Source organism: Nannobrachium achirus (assembly GCF_963921795.1).
Source record: "Nannobrachium achirus genome assembly, chromosome: 3".
Lineage (NCBI taxonomy): Eukaryota > Metazoa > Chordata > Actinopteri > Myctophiformes > Myctophidae > Nannobrachium > Nannobrachium achirus.
Window position 1 is genome coordinate 35,236,459 of NC_137812.1, and position 22,287 is coordinate 35,258,745.

A 22,287-nucleotide genomic window follows, 5' to 3' on the forward strand; every position below is an offset into this window, starting at 1 on the left:
AATATGTGCATGTATATAAACTAACATGTTTACATTAATGCCACAAACACTAAAATATTGAAATGCATAAAGTTAAAATTAATTAAAACAATTACTATATTTACAATTAAAATTAATTAAAACAAACCATAATTACATTTAAGATTGAAAAATTAATGAATGTTTACCATTGCTAGTTCTAAGTGTAATTATGCTTGGAATACTCACTTTACAGACTTTTGTCTAAGTAGTATGTGAAACAAAGACGGTAAAATTTTTAACAGTTTTGGCCACATTTCACTGGTTAAGGACAATTAAACCATCACATGAATATCTTTCAGATATGACAGATGTTTGTGGGAATTCAATGTTAACTGATAACAGACATCCCATCATTGTCACATGGGCTGTCTTTAATCTGTGGCCTGTGTGATATGAAATACAGATTACATGTCTTTTCTCTGTGGCTTGAGGGACATGAAATACAGATTAAATAAATGCCAACAGTGAAGATCTCCAAATGGACCAGGGTCCTACTACATGACAAGAGACTCCGGGTGATAGTCTTTATTCTGTACCTTTCATACTGCAAAAATATATGACTACCTCCTTAGAGGTTGACCATTCCTTTATCCCTTATTTAAATAACTACAGTGCCAGGTGTGAATAACTGTGTTCTAGAACAAGATGAAAAATCATTGCTAGACTTGAGTTCTGTTAATACTTAAGTTGAGCATGCAAAAGCTCCCGAAACAACAAAGCTTATTGGCTGATACTGTATTAGTTTCCCATCTTGGCAAAAGAAGATTATGAATAAAAATGTATAATGTGGCAGATATCCAATGAATTTTACACAATTCACTGCTTCTGCAGATTTTTTGTTGTCCTTTATGTGTCCTTAGCGTCTCTCTTCAGATTGCCCAGATCCATACAGTAATTGTTCGCTCACCATCTTGCAATTTAGAGCGTATGAATTCCAGTCTTTAGATGTGTCTTGGAGAAAAGTGCCATATGGTCATTTGTACTCAATATTCTCAGTGACTGGGTAAACTCTCATATTGCAGGTACATGTGTAGATGAGATTTACACCCAGAGAGAACTAGTGGGTGATTGTACCAGATGGGTCTCTTCGAGAAGCATGTTGCTGCAGTATTCATGGGTTGCATTTGTAGTCCTAAACCGGCCATATTGAGGACCAACACAGGTGTTCAATTTGTCTGATTGGCATAGAACTAATGTTCTACGTTAATCGAAACACCTGTGTTGGTACTCAAAATGGCTGGTGTAGGACTACAAATGCAACCCATGAATAGGAGGCTGCAGTTTTCACGACTGCATTTCTCCTCCTGCATTGCAGGAACATAGTCCTGGTTCTCTTCACTGAACTCTTCCAGATGCAGTTCTCCCATCCAGGAGTGTGGCTGTTCATTTGGCCTGGCGTCCCTTGGGATGAGTCCCAGGGCTGGAAGAGGAACTTAAATGTCTGCCATAGCTCCTCGAGCGCTGGCGCAGGATAAAGTCATAGTTGGCCGAAGTGCACATTGCATAGAATACGTTTGCTTTATCTGGGATTTGGAGCTCTGAAGTGAAAAGAAGAGGGAGGTATCACATATAGGAAGGATTAAAAGATTGTGCTCAACTTTTTCTTTTACAAAGATTGATATTACGTTTTTAAACAAGGTTAACACATTACTTTAACTCTGGCTTTCTCATTTTGGCCTTATAGGCAAAATTGTTTAAATTCTGTAGAACATATATCTACAATACCAGTAAGACTCCCTAATCGGGAGATAAGCGACCATCAGGTTGCATATGTTGTCTGCAAAAAGCAACCTCATGGTGGCGCTAGAAGAGGGGCATGTGAGAAATCAGGGGCGGATGTTGTGGTTTGCCAGCCAAGGAGTGTAAGTGCAAAGTTTCGCATGGATAGGGGCAACGGTGCCGGAGATAAGAGTAGGGCCAAAAGTAGGGATGGAGCCCGAAAACCGGGTCCATTACAAACCCGGTACTGAATTTATTGAGACCAGAGTATCAGTAAGCTTTATAGTGCATCACATAAGACCCAAGTGCAATCAATAACTTTGCATGTCTGCGACGAGTTGAAACAACGCCAGTGTCGGCTGTTGCAGCAGCGTGACAACCGTTCTCTTCCACCCAAAGTATGTGGTGCTTGAAAATATGAATGATTCCATTGATAATAATCCGTTTGGGATACTCAAAATCCCTGCCATAGAGTTATAATATATCGCTCCGTACGAATGAATCCGTAGCGTTGCCAGCGTGACTTTTTCTCAGTCTACCGAAAATAGCAGATCTACAAGCTCACAACACGGTGCGAGCAGACGCAGTGTGAGCTTGTTGATTGGGTATTTTTTTGTTGTGTGACACCGTCGTACTATGAGTTATAAATTACACTTTTAAAGAGACGGTACACATTTAGTTTCTTCAAATATTTTCCAAAAATAAAAAGGTTACTTGCCTTCTGTCTGTTAAAGTACTGTATTTGAAGGCCCTAGTCAAATGTAGTGCATATAGATTTTTGTTGTTGCTTAAAACAAAGAAAAGATAATGGAAAAAATACATATGCATTTACTGTAAAAAAAAAAAAGAGACATGGAAATGTTAGCCTATATTAGTTTATATTATATACGGTACCTAAATATACAATTTATAGTAGTTTTACAGTAGGCTATTATTATTAATTTATGAATAGTACTGTAAAACTATATATATATATATATATTTAAAAAAAGCTTCAGAATTGATAGTGTCTCATCATGTCTTTCCACAAAATAACAGAAAACGCTCAATAGTGGGCTCGATAAAAGCCCGGCTCGATAAGCATGATCGATAAGGTGCTCATTATCAATAAAAATTAACAAGCTCCATCCCTAGCCAAAAGTGTGACGTGACGTTACGGAAAGACTGACTGACGGAACAGCCGGTGGAGGTTTTCATAGTAACATGCGACCTGACGGTCACAACAAGCTTTTGTGAGCGCCCAAGGAAGTTTTTAAGTTGTTTGATTAGCTAGTGGATAAGATATGTATTTTACCAGACACGCCACCTTCCTATAGAAACCCACTGTAACTTCAAAGTTCATTTTAACCATGATAGATTCATCAAAAACACCCTTTCTTGGTTCTGGTGACTGATATTGTCCTTCTAGTGTGTGAGGAGGCAGTGTTTAAAAATCATTCAAAACCGGTTTTACAGAGTGAGGGAGTGGCGAGGTGGTGTGACGCCCCCTCGTGCCGCCGGGCTTGAGCAGACTGTGGTTAGATTCAAAGTCAAAGGGGAAGGACTATGGTGGTGTGGACTCACCTTTGTCATTGTTGAGCACTTGACTGAGACTGAAGTCATGACAGCTGACACCCTCCATGTTATGCTTTTCCAGAGCCCTCTGAATCACCTGGGGTGTGTGGTCCTGGCCCGTTAGCTAAGGAGGAGAGTACACATGTGTCAGTAGAGAGAGAAGAATTTCAACTTTCTAAATACAAATGCCTCTGCTAACCGGTTGCAGTATATAACCTTTGTCTGTCCAGAATCATAATAATATGGATGTAGTAATTTTGTAAAATTCTAAGTTATCACTATATTAATCTCTCGAGACAGCCTCAGAGTCGCTAGAGAGACAGGCCGAGTGGGCGTTGCCCTTGCTTTGATGATGTGGTTCCCAGATTGTCACTATATTGACATGATTCCGGTGAATCATTTCCAGTGAGAAACATTTCAAGAATTTATTATAGAGGACATAGAGAGGACCATTCCCAAATGGTGCAATGACAGTGAACTGAAGCTCAATGTCAGCAATACCAATGAACTTGTGCTGGACTACCAGAGGAACAGGAGTAAAGTGAAGGGGGACCCATACAAGTACCTTGTACCAACACAACATTGTGGCCATTACACCAGACCTATACCCTGCTTCAAATATGGATGTTGCCGTGTGCGCGCATGCACGCACACACGCACACACACACACACACACACACACACACACACACCACTGGTCACCCAACATTAGTTTATTAACACTTTAGCCTGCGGGGAGTCGGGGACAGTGGCAAAAATACTAATAAACAATTTCAAATTAGGAAAAGTGAAGAATGTGCTACCTCAATCCCTGCATAGGAGAACAATGGATAAGGATGAACTGAAAGAGTTTTGTTCATTTAATAGCAGGATAAGATAGGATACCAGTAAGACTCCCTAATCGGGAGATAAGCGAACGTCGCGTCGCATACATAAACTTTAGAAGGCAATCGTAGCCAAACAGGAGGGAATATGGGAAATGGGACAGATCCATGTTGATGACATGACTTTAGAAATACTGTGTGCCGCTTTGCATGATTTTAGGCCAAAATCGGCCTGATGGTGGCACTAGAAGAGGGCCATGTGAGAAATCGGGCACGAAGGTTGGAGTGTGTGTGCAAAGTTTGGCATGGATAGGGGCAACGGTGGCAGAGATAAGAGTAGGGGGAAAAGTGTGACGTGACGTGTCGGACAGACAGATGGAGGGACAGACAGCCAGTGGAGCTTTTCATAGAAAACCTCCTGGCGGTCGCAATTAGTAAGATAATGCTCCCGAGTGCAGTGGCACTCTTGCAAACAGACTAAAATATTTTGCTATAACCCAATAATCACTGAGAAATGCAGATAATTGTGTTACATCAGATACTTTTCTTTAACCAGTGACAGCTTGTATAATTTTGATCTCTTCTTCAGCTGTTACAGTTGGTACACTGACATAAATTGACAAATTTATCTAAATCTGTTGTACAGTACTACTACAAGTGCTGTATGTCCAGAGACATTGCATTTTTGTTTGTTTAACTTTCCTCAGACTACAGCATATCCCCTAACAAGTCAATAGGTGTTATTATATCATACTTCTGATATTCAAGTCTCCTCCTTAGTCCTTACCAGTATGCTCTTGTAGACATTGCCATTGTTTTCACATTCCACACTGACCCGGATGATGCAGGAGTCGGCAACCTGCTTGTTGTAGACGGGTAGCGATGGCTGGGAGGCGGAAGAGGAGTCTGGGCTTATGACTAAGGACAATGAGCTGAGGTCAGGCTGAGAAGAGCTACAGGAGGACATGGAAGGACTGGGAGATGAGGACGACGTGGAGCAGGAGGAGAAGTCCTCAGCTACATTGTGGAGAGAGCCTGAGAGAGACTGAAGAAAGGGGAAACGGGAAGAGCAGAGGACAGAATGTAACTGATCATATTCACACAGCTGCCATCTTCTTATTGCAGTGCGTCACCCCTTTCGGCTAGGGCTTCCCACCCTGAAGGGGTGACATAAGAGCAAAATGTGAGTGAATATGGCCAATAGTGTTACAAGTCCCTTACGGTCCACACCTTGAGTTTGAGTCTGAGAGGTGTGGGCTGCGGGCAGGACAGATCCTCCATTTCTGAACTGCTGGAACCAGAGGAGGACACACTGATCTGGTCAGAGTGGGTTCTCCCGCTGGAGCTCTCACTGGCTGTCCGTGACCTGCACACATGGGCACAATTCAGCCATGAACCCTTATTTAATGGCTCATTTCGACTACGAAGGATAACCCAGAACCTGCCATGATCTGAAACTTTCCACAATCTGTTAAGTTATGTGTTGCCATTTCTATTATAACTAGAACCACCCCTGTTGGAGGTACATCATAAAAAAGTTTTTAGAACAGCCATCTTTGTTATTTTTGTAAGAATTAAGACTATTCCAGAGAAACCACCTCACATGGGTTCCCTGGACCCAGTTAGGGTTGGTACTACCTCCGGAGCAGGGCCCACATTTGTACAGTATGTTAAACTGAGAAATGTAGTGTATGGAAAAAAATCCAGAACCTGTGAAATGTGTCACACAGCATAGTGCTTGTAGTCGAAAAAAGCCATAATTGACCTATGTTATAAGGCAAGGAGGAGAGTTTACATCAAAGTGTCTGTAGTCAGAAGGGGTGGAGTAGCCTGCAGGTTAGGATTCATATCAGACTTACGTGGCATGTTTCTTGGCGAGCCGGCGGTGGCTCCACAAGCTGGGTGAACTGGGACAGGGGTCCATGGGGGGCTCCAGTTCTCGGGACAATTCATAGCTAGAGCATAACGGACAGATAGAAAGAGGGCAGACAGAAACAGAGTGTGGTTCGATTTTCAATTCCACAAAGTTATCTGTTGTGTTTTATATTTTATTTTATATTGTGTGTGTGTGTGTGTGTGTGTGTGTGTGTGTGTGTGTGTGTGTGTGTGTGTGTGTGTGTGTGTCTGTCTCACCTTTCCTGGTCTGTGAGTAGTGTGTGTGCCTGTATCCAGGTGGTTATATCAGAGTTGACTGGAAGTCTATACTGTGAACAAGACCCCTGCAGTTGCCGAATGTGAGAGAGAATCTCGAACTCCTGGAACAGAATAAAAATCACACAGAAAACCACATAGATTATAACGCCTTGGTTTTATAAATATGTCTTCTACGTTAGTGATATCAGTAGCATTATTCCAGATGGTGACACCTACCCTTCTGCGCTTCTCAAAGTTGATGAGTCCACCCTTTAGAATGAGAAACAATAAATACAGTGAATTACATAAAACTGCTTTTAGTTCAAAAACGAACAATAGGGGTTTTGATCCACAGCCTTGACACGTGTTCTCACCTCTACAATGTCTGTAAGTGCTGTGTCCAGCATGGTGAGTACAGTCAGGTACGTGCCCAGGTAAGGAACAATACCACCACTGGAACTCTGACAGACAATGAGGAGAATATATCATACAGTGACATTGTACTATAATCAATCAACAAACCATCAAACATATTATCAAATCATTATCCTTTTCGCTCATAAATCATTTTGACCCGTTTCTTATACATGCACTGTGTCAAACAGTGTGTATTTAGTATCCTAATGTTATACTGTACATAAGTGTGAGGAGTATATTCTATGTTTATCTCAATTCAAGGAGGGAGGCAGAAAAGGGGGGAACTGGTCTATTTAAGTTGACTGTATATCTGCTGTAACTTTAAGAGTCTAGTTGAACTGCATGTGACTTTTAGAGAAGTAGAACTGCTGATGCAGCAGAGGACGAATATAGGCTTGCATTTCATTTTGCACTGGCTGGCAAACTCAAACATCCACTCTATTTTGGTCTTTGGCTTTTTAAAAGGGAAAATCCACAAGAATAGCATCAAGTCTGAACATCACTCTCACCATTTGCCTGGCAATGGGGCAGTGTTTGGGTGATTTGGGGTCAGATGTTGTGTGATCCTCAGTCTGAGTCCCATCCTGAAACAGAAAAATACATATTGCATCAAACTTGACATGAGAGCATGGTTGTTAGAATATAACCCACTGTTGTACTTTTAATTTTATTCAGCAGGCCAACTACTTTTTTGGGTGTGTCCCATTATTGAGGCAGATGCCAAATCCACAGAAACAAGCATTTGTTCTACATCCAATGTTACATCTGTCATTATAGATATTGTGTTCGCTTCATTCATAGGTGTATGTACAGTACATGCACATTGTGTGTAATGATTTGAGCAAAAGCTAAGCTACTGAGCTGAGCTTGTCCAATGACTAGTATTTGTCTCCAACAATCTACCCTTATTTCTAGCTCAATTTATTTGCATTGTGAAGGTACGATTGTTCTTTGTACCTTTTTACAGCCTTATCCTTGTACAAACATTCTTATCATATGTTTTTGACTGGGGGTGGCTATTAGAACAAAGTAGCAAGAGTAACAGGGGAAATGGAAAATACTGTGTTGACAGAGGAACATGAAAATAACATACATATCCCAATGACAAGTTTCTAATAATCCCAATTAAACGTTTAAATAACAATTTCTAATAACAATAACAATTGTCTACAATTAGTTCACGACTGCCTGCACAAACAGTACCTGTAACTGCATGGAAGTCTTTTGGGAACATTTATAGAATACCATATGTCCATATTATTTGTTCAAAAATATCTTTTGTTACATCTGATTTCTACAATGTCTGGCTGCTCAGCAGGGGGGCTGGTCACAAACTCCTGTTGCTCTCATCAGTCTCATGCACTTCTACCATTCCCAACATAAACATGCCAGCGGAAACATTTTTGTGTCATATTTGTGTGTCATATAATATGACCATTAAATAACTATAAGAAGTGTGAGTTTGCACCTAAGAGAGGCTTCTGCCCAGTAGAGGCTGTTGCCATGTTGGGGCTTGGGATATAGGTCTTACCAGCCCTGGCTTAGCAACGAAGGCTGGTGAGCCCTGCTGCTGTGATGATGATATCTTAATAAACGTTGCCAATCCTTCAAACTGAGATTTTTTGTGTCAAATGGATCAATGTTGAGCAACTGTATGGCAGAAGCTACTGTAGGCAACAGCGACAGTGCGACACATCAACTTGGCGGCAACACTTAGGGACAAAGTCAGTGCTAGTGTGAGTGCAGGGACAAAGTCAGTGCTGGTGTGAGAGCAGGGTAACATGTTTCTTTCTTAGCTGTAGAGTGTGTACTGTACAAAGCCAGACTTCATACATAGCCATGGTATATGGTTATCAGATTATGTGATTTTCCCAACCTGTTTCTCTCAGCTCTCTGGGAAGTTTGATCCTGTATTTGTGTTCTAAAAATCATTGTGAAGCAATGTAGAAAACGACAGAGCAGTGAGGTAATTCTTACCTCCACCAAGAACTCTCTGCTGGTTAGGACAGTGTTCTCATCAGGAAAAGTCTCACACAGGTGGTCGAAGATGGCCATACTCTCCCTGAAAACAAAGATACTATAATCAACTGTGAGCTCAATAAGCTCCAGCACAGCAACTTCTTACAATGGGAACTGTCTTTTAACTGTGGCTGTAACCATACCAAACACCACGCCAACTAAACTTTGATCAAAGACAGGGGATGCTCCCTGCACATACTATCGCCCCCTGACCTTCCTATTGTAAATACCATTTATTTTTCCATCATGTTTTATGACTTTTTTTCATATCTTTTCCTGCATAGTCATAATCACGGTTTTCTCCCACCAGGTGAATATGGTCAATTTATTTCCCTAAACAGTCTCCCTCGCTGACCTGCTAACAGCAGCCCAGGTCTTCTTGAGTCTGTAGACAGCGTTGGATTGCAGGGCCGACAGGATGGCCTTGAGGGAGGAGAGGTTCTTCATCTGTCTGCACTCCTACAGAGAGAACGGTCAGGATTCACTCAACAAACATCACAGATATTATCACTGTATTGTATGATCCATTATCCTGAAAACGCAACAACAGGTGGATTTATCCATGTGTGGTTAGCATTTTCCCTTGGTGCACAGACTGATCTATTGAACTGCACTTTAAGAACTACCTGCTGCTACTTCTTTAAACCTCAACGCAGCATGTTATGTATACACCTGCATATGTCAATAATGTTCCTGAAATGACATACACACACCTGCATACGACACCAATGTTCTAAACATCATGTACATAACTGCAACAACACACGCCATCTGTATATTATCTTTGATTATTTGACCCGATTGTATTCCGTTTTCTTTTCCCATCTCTCCTGCTCTACCCTCTCTTTTCTCATGAAAACTACAAATGAAGTGTTGAAAAATTCCATCCGCTTCTTTACACCTGTAAATCTATGATGTGACAGCTAACTTCTACTGCCTTTTTATTTTAATCAAGTACATTGTGTTGAACACAGTCTTCTAAAGTTTTTGAAAAACGTGCAAAGCACACTTCTAGTTTATTCACAGATCTTACTGTAGTATCTTTTTAAGAAAAGTGCAATCCAAATAAAAGTGTATTACAGTAATAATATTATAATAATTGATGCTGACCTGGGCAATGCCAATCCATCTCTCTATGACATGCGCTCTGTGAGTGGGACTGGTGTGAAAAGAACACGGAGAGCCCGGGGCTATAAGTGGGGAGGAGCAGTTTGAGACAGGGGAGGAGCGGGGAGAAGAGGTGGCAGGGCTTGGCGTGACTGGGCAGAGCAGTGAGGTAATGACACGGTTGGTGACGGCATTGAACTGTGCAATTGTGGCCCGCACAGTGGGAGCCAGGCTCCGGTTCTCTTTCTTGTCCCGCTGGGACCACACACAGCCAAGGCAATGGAAGGGCACCACCTGGACAAACAGTTCCTACAAATAGGAGAAGTAACAAGGACGTGTCATCCCTTAAGTTCTATTCGGATTCACTTCACCTTGGTTCTGTTCACGGGTCATTTTGACACGGGGGATATTTGGTTTCAAAAACAATACAAATATACATTTTTACTTGACAAATCATCATCATACATTGACTTTGTCTCAATTCCAAACAATTCATATGATATATATGGTAAATGTTTGCATTTATCCTTTGCTATATCACATTAAACACTGAAAGAGCTAGGTGTTTTTACTGATAGCTGAAATTCATGTAAAATAAGAGCGGAACACACATGTGAACATGTGAACACACATTAACGTCACATAAGAATGTACACTTGTACGTATACACTAGGAAGCACATGCTTCACAAACACGGACTGCATGTGAGGCAAATCTGAATTACTGCACCTCCTGCAATCAGTGTTGTAGGACACAGAACTTAAGGGTTAAGTACAGATTGAGGAAATTGGTAGACAGAAAGTAGAAAATAGTGATGGATACTCACAGCATCCAATCTGGTCAGCTGCTCTGCCACGTCTTTGACAAGAAAGTCAGTGAAACTCAGACCGTCTTCATTCCTGCTGATCATTTCTCCTCCATCCTCTTCATGGCCATGTTCCTCTGGCTGGTGAAATACACTATTCTGTTCTGATGTGGACTCACTGCATGAAGTGCAATCTATCAAATAAATACATGGAACGATTCTTGTCATTCATAAATTAAGAAAACAAACAGATTGCACATAATTCTATACCCTCTTTTGGTAAAATATCTTGTATTCTTTGTGTACCTTGTTCCTGGAACTTCTTGAATAGACTCTCGGCAGTCCGAGCCAATCGTCTAAAGCTGAGACGATGTCTCAGATGGCCACAGAGTAGGCGGAGGGCTTGATGCTCAGGGGGCTCATAGAAGTCTTCGCTGAACTCCTGAAGCCACAGTTTGATCAATGGCAGCAGAGGGCTGGGGATGATGGTCAGGGACATCATAAAGTGTCAATTGATTACATGCACATGGCAGCCATTGTGCTCTTATTGAATAATACTCTGGGTTAGGAAATCCCAATATCAGTGTTAAAGACATCCACAGGTGAATACTCTCGGATGTATAGGTTATAGTTTGTTTAATGATTGCTCTTACCTTCTTAGACAGACGGTATTATCTAGATTGGCAATCGAGTCATCCCTATGGAAAGATACAAAATTAAATGAGCTTAAAAACATTCAAATTTAGGTTCTGTAAACAATGTTCTCAACTTGAATTCCTGGCTTGGGACATGTGTTGTATACATGAACTTCTCTATACCAAAGTCTTCACTGTCCTGTTAAGAGTATAAAACCCATTCCAGTGCAGAAAGTAAGAAAAGTCTAGAATATAGAAGTATTGGATTGGCCAGTTAGAAAAGTCTAGAATATAGAAGTATTGGATTGGCCAGTTAGAAGACCATCTTGCAACAGGAAGGACTCATGTTCATTTCCCAATGAGCCCAAGTGTCCATCCTGTGGAAGTGTCCTTCAGCGAGTTTAGTGAATCTGCACCAGCTGCAGGGATGCTGACCCTGTGCTCTGCCCTTGCTGCTGATGGGAGGAGGCCCAGGCCAGACAAAAACACCACCCAGAGATCAGATCATGGTTTGGTTTAACAAAATAAAACAATTTGGTGTGGATTGGATCAACAATGTGCTTGTGGCCACATCTGGCCCGTTGTATGACTCTTATGATGATAGACTGTTGAACAGTGTTTGTGCCAGGTTTGGTGCTGATCGGAGCAACGGTGCGCCTCGCAGGTCAGGATGTTACATTTGTGACTGCGGTCCACGGTCGGCCCTATAGACAATTTTACACTTTAAAATGTGCACTTCATTCACCCATTCTCTCACACACACACACACACACACACACACACACACACACACACACACACACACACACACACACACACACACACACACACACACACACACACACACACACACACACACACACACACACACACACACACACACACACACACACACACACACAGAGAGATGACTAACATTAACAGATACTGTACATGCCTAACGTTAAGCCTAACTTTATGACACTCTTAGATCTAATTGGGAATGCCAATTTTGTCCCCAATTAAACAAAGTACAAAATGTGGCCTTATCAGGAGCACACAAGGCTTCAATCTTTAACCATACTAATTTAAATCTTATATCTGATAATCTTGTTCTTGCTATGCTAAAATGATATCAAAAGGGGACCTTATTTTTGTCTGTTAAATTACGGTCCTATAATGTATGTAGTGGATGGATTCGTAAAAGAAACATGTACAAACTAGAAGCAGTGCTCTTCCGAGCACAGGTCTCCACCAGGCCGTGCGTCCTGGTGGTGCTACTGTATAATAGGCCAATGTAAAAAGGGTGGCATATGTTCTTCACCTTAGATCTTTCATGGCAATCGGACGCTGCATGCATGATTTCAAGCATTGTGTTCCAAAAATGTGTTTTGCTAAAGTCTACCTGCTGGTGGCGCTATAACAGGACAATGTTAAAAAGGTAGCATTTGTTCCTTGACCTAGTGGTAATATGTGTGGCAAATGTCACGGTAATCGCAAGCTGCGTTGATGATTTGAGGCATTTTGTTCAAAAACGGAGCAATCCTGCAAACTTTGGAAGCTAATATTAGCCAATCAGGATGGAATGTGAAATATCAGACGGATCGGACTTGATCACATGACTATAGAGATACTGTGTACCGATTTGCATGATTTTTGGATAAAATCTCAAGGAGTAATATCCAAAAATGTGTTTTACATAAGTCGGCCCAAAGGTGGCGCTATAAAAGGCTGATGTGAAAAATGCAGGGCAAAGGTTTATCCTTAGCCTCTAGGGAGTGCGCTTACAAAGTTTGAAACTGATCGGTGGAGTTATAGGTAAAACCACAAATCGGGCTGTTATAGCGCCACCATGAGGCTGATTAAAAAAAATTAAGTGGCATTTCTTCCTCGGCCTAGTGGGAACGTGTGTGCGCGATTTCATGATAATTGCACTTTGCGTTTGTGATTTGAGGCATTTTGTTCAAAACGGCTCAATCCCACAAACTTTGGAAGCCAATCTTAGCCAATCAGGATGGAATATGCAAAATCGGACAGATCCGTGTCGATCACATGACTGTCGAGATACTGCCTACCGATTTGTAGGATTTTTGGACAAAATCTGTAAGAGTAGTGCACAGAAATGTGTTTTGCGAACATCGGCCACTAGTTGGCGCTAGAAAAGGCCCATTTGAAAAATTTAGGGCAGAGGTTCTAGATTGGCATCCAGGGAATGGGTGTGCTCACTTTGGCAGCAACCGGGCCAACGGGGACTGAGATTTGGCGCTCACAAACTGCGAGGACGCACGGACGCACGCACGCACGCACGGACGGACGGACGCACGGACGGACGGACACACGGACGGAGGGGAAAACATACTCTCCCTCAGCCTTCGGCTGGTGGAGACAATTAACAATGAAATTGTAAACGGTCTGCATTTCTATAGCACCTTTATCCAAAGTGCTTTAAAATTCACCCATTCACACACGCATTCATCCAAGGAACCACACTCATTAGAAGCCGTTCGGGTTGTACTGAAAGTGACATCACTTTAAGCCCACAGGAAACCTGTTACCACCAGTAGCACAGATATGAGGGAGTCTGTTTAACAACTAAATTATCAACTAAACAGCAATGACCATAGGCCAAAACAGGATGGCTTTTATTATGCAAGACAGCACAGAGAGTGGAAATAGCTAGAATACAACAGATGGAGGAAAAAGTGTTTGGACAATGTTATGGTCTTGGATTCAAGCCCACTGATCATCAATAGTCCCAGGAGTAGTTCACCCCCAAAATCACTTTTTTTTCTCTATTGATTATTCACACCATGGAGACTTGACTTCAATAATATTATTGAACTCAAGTCTCCATAGTCTCCATGGCATGAGTAATCAATAGAAAAAAGGTCATTTTGGGGACTCCTTTAAGTCAGAGAAACTGGCTCAAAATAATAAGATTTTTGAACCACCACAGCTTTTAAGGGGTAGCTACTTGACAGTTGTCTCTCAGACGGTCATGTTCTAAAAACCGGTTCAACTTTAAGTATGGTTGGTTACATGTTTACAATGCCACCGAAATATGTATGAGGACATACGTGTGACATTCTTAAATAATAGAGTCAGACATTCCAAAAATCACACCACCTGCAGATATTGATTGAACATATGCAACAATGAATGATCACCACCAGTCTTCAAAGATCACATTGTCACTATTTGTAATATAATATCCATATATGGGCCTCACTATAGCTCACTATAAGATGTTACTCTTTCTGTCTATTTGCCGGGTCTCAGAAATCCTGGCCAATTATGTCATCGGCAGGTGCATTTTGAGCTTCCCACAAGGCTCATTTAAGATGAGTCAAATCTTAAAATAAATCAATGAGGCACTTAGCCACAGGCCTCAAACGTATCAACTACTTCAGTCAGGATAACTCACCTATTGAATGAATAGGTTTATAGTTGGCTATGATGGCCATGCCATGACAATAGTTTCCGTTGTGGTAGACTTAGTATGGCTTTTATGGCTCTGCTGCATAGGTGTGCATAGACTTCAGGAGTAACATGATCCCCAAAGGCACATACAGTAAAAGCAGATCTAACAAGGTGGAGCTTGAGAGGGCGTGTCTGAATAAAGGTTGAGCTAGGGAGGAGGCGGTTTAGAGTGGCAACACAGAAACAAGCCTGATGGTGATTCAACAAGGGTCGAGTACAACACATGCTCTGTACTTGACATTAAGGCATGTGAATGATTGGTTTGCTTTTAAATGCTCACAATGAAGTGGTCCAATCAGCTAGGTAGTTTACCAACTGAACTTGCATTGCTCATTTAAGAAATTAGAAGGAAATAAATGTGATATTTACTTAAAATAAATAGTTACAAAGTAGGTAGGTTGGAGTGGCTTATTGTCCGTATCAGCCCAGAATGAGGGAGTTTAGACCTCTGGGAGATGGATTGCCGAGATGGAGCGCAACACTGCACCATCAGCACCCCTTAGTTACCCAAGTCGTGGTATTCAGGCGGTGCATGGCATCGAACCCAGAAACTTGTGGTCCAAAGGAGAGTGCTCTATTAACTGAGCTACATGGACACTACTAGACAGTCCCCTATCAGTTATTTACTAGGAAAGCAGATGGTAATAAAATATAATTACTAGGAATGGGTTACCAATTAGTTTTCTCTTGACAAAGAGTTTGTAATCAACTATGGTATGACTGAATTTCCTTTTATGAAATTCTGTGACAAAACTATTCTACAGGTGTTGTATGCCATTGTGTATAATTGGGTACAATAGTGCTTGGATATATCTGTCTGCTAAAACAGTCCAAAGCTTCCTAAAAGCCCTTCAGTTTACTCAAACAATGGCTTAACCCTGAAGGATACCCAAGTCTGGTCTCTCACCTCTCAAACAGCAGCTCAATGAGGGAGCTGGTGGTGGTGAAGGCCCTGTAGGTTGAGAGGAAGACATGGGTGAAGTCAGGTTCCCGATGCTCCGGGTCCAACAAGTGGGTGATCAAACGCTCCAGGGTACCAGCCTTTAGTCTGCGCACCTTTACTGTGTGATACTGGATGAAGCCAGAGGCTGGGGGGGGCTCTGATGCATCCGCGTTTGGCTGGGCAGGTTCCCTGCGCAATGTGATGCCAAACACGGCTCCATCCTCCACCTCCTCCCCCCATTCCTGCACTGGATCCTAAAGGAGTAGAGAAGAGAAGAAATTATGGCTGGGGAGAGTCTTGGAACTGAGGTTGTAGAGTTTGAATAACGTAACTGTATATCACAATTTTCACAATAGTATATACCAAAGTACAAATAATAGCTAGTCTCACATGCATCACAATATCTATATAATCCATATAATGGCCAGCACTACTTGTTTCGAGTATAGTATACACAAATTAAACACAAAATAGAAATAAAGAAAATGCAGGCGACTATCAGTACCACATAATTTCTTTCAGGATTTTCCACGCACTCAATATCTGTTACTTGCTAATCCAGCATGCTCATGTCTGTGATTTCAAGATGGCACTGCATTACTTTTCGGTTTTCGTGCAAGTACTGTAGTTGGCATTCAAAGGCTGAATTAGCTCTTACCGAGTTGAATGTGCGTGCGTGCGCGCCTGCGCGGACATCGACATTCCTAATTTGAGGCCAGGGTATCCAGTCATGTTTATAAATGCATCATTTGTTGTTAATGGTGGCTTGTACCATCAAACTTAAATGATTGATTGGCTAGTTCTGTTACATCCCATTCAGGAGGGACAGGAGCATTGTAATTGGCTAGCCTGGAGAGATGCTTATCCAATATGGCCTCTACAATTTTATAGCTGGGGCGGGCGGGATTTTCATTCATCGGTTCGGTAGTTAACAGATGTACAGTAGTTTTATTTATTTTTCATCCCACGATTTTGCAACCCATTTGGTGAGGCGACAGCGCCAACAACTGCACCACCGTGCCCCCAACAAATGTAGTTTTATGACGTAGCTGTCGCTTTCTGATTACAAACCTTGCAATGACAATCTGAAGGTGGAGTGATAACTCAGATCGTTCTTTACTTCAACAATACTTGACCACCTAAACTTAAAGTAACATGACAAGTGGGGCGTGCCACACCTGAATTCTAAAACTTTATTTATACTCCTTTAGATTCCCATCTAAAGTTAATTTCTTTGACCTTTATTTAACCAGGCAGGAGTAGTTCACCCCAAAATGATTTTTTCCCCTATTGATTACTCACGCCATGGAGACTTCAGTTCAAATAATATTTTTTGGGTTTTTGTCGCATTCCTAAGACAAAAAACTGATTATAGTACATTTACCCCCATTGATTCCGGATCGGAATCAATAGGGGTACATTTATTGTAATCACATTATTCGTCTTAGGATTGTGATTTTTTTTAATAAAAAGACATTTTGGGGGTGAACTACTCCTTTAAGAAAACGTTCTAATTACATTAAACAATAACCTGAAGGCTGCATAATATGTAGCCAACATAGGAGTCATTTTATCACATTTACAGCACCCTGAAAAATGAGTCAACAACAATTTGTTACGCAAGTAAAATTCAGACAAACACAATGTATATTATATTCATTATTTAGATTTTTAGGTTTTACTTGTTAGGCCTACTACCAGACCCAGGGATTAGACTGACACTGCTGATGACAGAATGAATGTAAAGTTGTCTTTAAATGCCCAGTGAACCAAAAAAGCTGTAGACTAATCAGCATATTTTGCCAACAATGTTATAGCTCAAAGCCTCACACTGTGTTACATTTCAATCACTGTCCGTCTGTCTGACTCAATGTTGATGATCCATAAATAAGACATGAGTCAAAGCTGCCGGCTACAGGACGGTAGCCTACACTGAAATTACTGGTGCTCTCAATGCTGACTCCAAAACGACAAATTAGTTTTTATAGCCGTTTCTCCCCAAAAGGAAAATACTAAAATTGTGACAGCAACATCAAGATAGCGTTATGCAACATGCACTCCAGGCCAGGCGCTTTCATTAGCCTAGAAGTCAAATAATAAGACATGAAGATCTGAACGCAGGTTAGCCCTGGCTGGTCCAGTCCAGAGCGCTCCTCTCTGCTAAACGCAGGTGAACACACGCGAATTAAAGTTTGCACGCTTGCCAGCAGGCGCATAAACTAGACGTTCCAGATATATTCTATTAAAATGACAATCATACGAAGCAAAAAAATGCATGTTTGTATAACCTACCATTGATAAATGCCATTTCCCCATACTGTAGCTTGGAAAGTCCACTGTTTTTCCAAAAGGACCCGAGTGGCAGGATATTTATTGTATGGGACGTCGCCGAGTCTTCCTAATTTTAATTCGAATTACATGATGTGCCATCATCGTCGTCATTATAACATTTGCGTTAAATACACGCATTCACGTTAAAGCGACAGAACGTGGGATAAACACATTAATCAAAAGTCGAAAGAGAGAACCCGTGAGAGCTGAAGGCAATTAATTAAGTCCTTTGAAAAATGCTCTTTCTTGCCGTTTCGTTGAGGGCGACAGTCGCTCCTGTTCTGACCTGAGGCTATGACTTTCAAACGGTTCATGTGGCTCACATGGCTTTTCTCAGGACAGGAGGGCAGGCTCCCTCCCATCTCCCTCCCTCCCTAGTGGCTAGTAGTGGCGAAAAAGAAAAAAACAACCAGCCTTTTTTTTCCTTTTTTCTAAATATGGAAACTTTTAAGAGGCTACTTCAAAAGTAGGTAATAGTAGCTACTATGAAAATGTGTCGTGTCACAAAATGTGCATCATGGCTACTCGCTACTGTGTCATATCAGCTGCTAGTCTAATGTAGATTGAAGGCTATTGTACAATTTCTATTTTCTATATGCTTATCTTTATATTTCAAAATAAATAGTTTTACATTCACTATTTTTTTTAACAACTAGGCTACAATATAACATACAATATTGAATATGCCATCCTTTTATTTTCCTTCCTGGGAACTACATACAAATTCTCCAAAGTCTCCTAGGCTAGTCCTATCCCAAGAGATTGTTCTGCACTAAACAGATTGCATTGGAGTTTGACTGTGACAGACTGCTATCGCCAAAATAAAAAGCCTGATGGGTTTCCGAGGCTACAGGGATGACAATCAATCAGTTTTGGCTGAAATAAATAGCTATATTGTATTCAAAGAGTAAAGGTATAGATAAAAAAACTAAACATTTTTTCCATGAAATCATAGTATTTAACTAGAGAGGGGGGAAAACAGTTGAAAGACAATTAAACACCATGTACTGTAGCTCTAATCCTAGAAGAGCAGATGCCATGTTATTCATCAGGGTTCCAGTTCTCATTAGGCATAGTGCATCATTCTCACTAGCAATAACAAAGAGAGACTGAAAACTCAGTTTACTAATGAGTTCACAACCTCTCCACTGAAAATTCCAAACCCATCCCTCTATGCCTGATAAACAATAGGATAAAAGAAACACTGAGAGCTTAATTAGTGTTCATTTGATAAATGAATGGGTGATGAGGTGAAAGGGTCAACCCAACAAGTACATAGCATGCATAGCATACTGTACATGCACATACTGTAGTGTAGGCCAGGGGTCTTCAACAGGGGGTCCGGGACCCCTAGGGGGTCCTCAGAGTGACAGAAGCTTTTTTTCCCTTTTCTATATTAATCTATATTAACCACTTGAACCCTAGCATCCATAGTCTGAGAAATTTAGGCAAAAATAGCCGATCTACAAGCTCACAATGCCTCATGCTGCAAGGGGTTGTGAGCTTGTAGATCGGCTATTTTCGGCAAAGAGATTTGGTGTAGAGGGGGGAAAAGAGCAGAGTGAAAGGTCAAGTGTATTAAGTATTGACGCTTCAAGTGGTTAAATATCTGGAAACACAAATTTAGATGAACCAATACACTGATGATTGTGCTGTCAAACGATGAAACGAAACTATATGGTATACTATGGGTCGTGCATGGGGGGGTCCCTGCATCATCTCTCTCTCGACTAAGGGGTCATTGGCCTGAAAACGTTGAAGACCCCTGGTGTAGGCACACACATCATTCAGCTTTTGAATTAACTTGTAATTCCATTCAAACTATTAATTTCATATCCATATTTAAAATGTCACAATTTATCTGGGTAAAACGACACTCCAGGAATGACAGATACTTCCTGGGACACTTCCTTCTCTGTAAGTTCCACAAATAGCTCTTGCTGTTTGATATTTTGAGTGAAACTGTATGCCTGAATGGAAACATTTCGTAGTAGTACAGCTGCAATGTTGGCGAGTTTGACGTTGTTTAATACAATCAGATAGCAAAAAAACTGTTTGAATGCATTGGCTGCCAAAGGGAGGTATTGCAACCCTAGATTCAACATATTAAAAAAATCTAATGTTGCAATTTGCGGCTAAAATGTATAGGCCCATTTGGCATTTGGTTACATTAGTACACTCACAGAGTTAATGAACGCTCAGGATTTTACAGTGCCAGCTGTGAAATGGTCCCCCCAGTAATTTACTGCTCCCGACTGTCAAATACTGTAATGAATCAGTTCTACGTTAGAGGAAGCAACAAGCCAAGTCCATCCTATTGTTCACATGATCTCATGTTTTCTATGCTGTACTGTCAATGATGAGAACAGGTGTCACGCAACTCCAGAGTTCACTATGGAATGAAACTCTTCAGGTTCCTTACACGTTAAACTGCATACTTTCCTTGCTTAAAGTATTTATAAGGCTATGAGCTGCTGTTACAGCAGCACAGGAAGCAGTAGGGGCAGCTACAAACCTCACTATTGTATCATGGTATACTGACAAATGCTATCAGGTTGAGAACAATGCAAGATGGTGAAACCAAGTTAAAACATTGCTATGGAACAAGAACATAAAAACAAAACAACTGGAGCCAATGAAACACAAAATAAAAACATCGGTTTCCAAAAAGTACTTATTGGAGATAATTATTTGACATCACTATTGTAGCTAAGGCAAAGCACACTACTAACACAGGCCGGGCTTTCAAAAGAGGCACCTTAAGCTGTACATGCAGGCAGGCTCCATTTGCTCAGTGGTACAAAAGTCAGGACTTGGGCACGACATCCAGGTTTGAATCCGGGGTAGAACAGGAAAGTTCAGAGGGTAGCATATTTGAGATCACCTCTGGTTCATGGGATTACATTGCTGAGAGGATATCAAGGATATCTGCACCCCAGTGACTTACCTCAGATTGTCCATTAGTGTCCAGCAACTGGAAGCTCCTTAGGCAAATGCCTGGCTCCATGTCCATGTGGATATCCACACAACGACTCCTCCTCAACAGCAGCCTCTTCATCTTCCACACTTTAGATCGGGACTCGCCACCACCACACAGGGCCTGTGTGGTCCTCATGTCCCACTGCAGACTAGACGGTAGGATGGCTTGGTGTCACACTACAGAGGTTCTCCCGTGTCCGAGCTCCTCCATGGCTGGCATCTGTGATGTAACATACCAATAATTAGAAATGTAACTCACTGGGGCGCCCGCTGCCCGCTGGACTAGCAGTCCAGGCGCATACCACATAGGCTCTGATGCCTGATAACGTGTTGCGGGTTCGAGTCCTGATCCTGACAGCCTTTGCTGCATGTCACTCCCCATCTCTCTCTCCCTGTTTCCTGTCTACCTACTGTGCTAATAAAAGGAAAAAAAGGCCTTTATTGATAGCACAGAAATGTAACTCACTCACCTTCATGCAGCACAGAGCTATTATGTTATAATAAATGTATAAGAATAATTCGAAATTCAAAGAGAAGTGTTCTGATCTATTTTCTCTTCTTTCTCGTGTTTCTATGAGATAAACAATCTTCACAAGCTGAGACAGTAGAAGCCATACAGATTTCAGCACATTAACATTTGTCAAATGATCATGATTAGAATGACCAAGAACAACTAGCATTCAGTCAGAATACACATCTTTAATGGTAATTCAGGTTTTACAAGCGTGATTATCTCAATTACTAGATAACATAAGAGAAGAGACATACGCTCTTGTCTCTTCAGAACATAGGGCATATAAAAAGGTATTTCATCAAACACAACATAAAAACATGATGATGCCATTTGTGGTAAAACATCATATTAAGAATAAATGTACAATATGCCTTATCCTGGAGACAACAGTAGCCTAGTTTACATGAGCAGAGCCACTGACACATAGGAAACTGAACTCACAACTACAATAACCACACAATCCAGAGCAGACCTTCTCAATCATAAACTCACTCAATAGAGTAGTTACATTTTTTGGACACTCAAAATATAAATATGTTTTTAAAATAGACCCACTTAACTGTTCTCCCGTGTCTTCTCTTATAAAACATCCTGTGGACCATGTTACAAAGCATACTCCACAAGAACAGACATTATTCAAAAGCAAGCAGTGATACAGTAGGCTGTGCTTTCACAGGATAGACTGAGAATGACTATCTCTGAGTCTGGTGATGGCCTGTGTGTTTGTGTGGTGGAATGTCCTCCTCCCACATTGCTTCTATTGTCTGACATTCTAATATGCCCCACTTCATTAGGCCTACATTTCTGTCAGGTCCTATCCTTCCACG

General features: G+C 41.3%; 1 protein-coding gene across 1 annotated transcript; it reads right to left on the reverse strand.

Annotated features, from left to right (window-relative positions):
• Nucleotides 1-1,404: 1,404 nt before the first annotated feature.
• On the reverse strand, nucleotides 1,405-21,025 carry rgl3a (ral guanine nucleotide dissociation stimulator-like 3a; the record flags this gene model as incomplete). Its single annotated transcript, XM_080722549.1, has 16 exons — nucleotides 1,405-1,559; nucleotides 3,304-3,418; nucleotides 4,906-5,163; nucleotides 5,349-5,484; nucleotides 5,978-6,073; nucleotides 6,252-6,373; nucleotides 6,489-6,521; nucleotides 6,626-6,712; nucleotides 8,646-8,730; nucleotides 9,043-9,146; nucleotides 9,798-10,103; nucleotides 10,621-10,736; nucleotides 10,906-11,075; nucleotides 11,253-11,297; nucleotides 15,601-15,890; nucleotides 20,915-21,025. 16 exons carry the CDS (start codon nucleotides 21,023-21,025, stop codon nucleotides 1,405-1,407), a joined length of 2,229 nt encoding a protein of 742 aa, XP_080578675.1.
• Nucleotides 21,026-22,287: the final 1,262 nt, after the last annotated feature.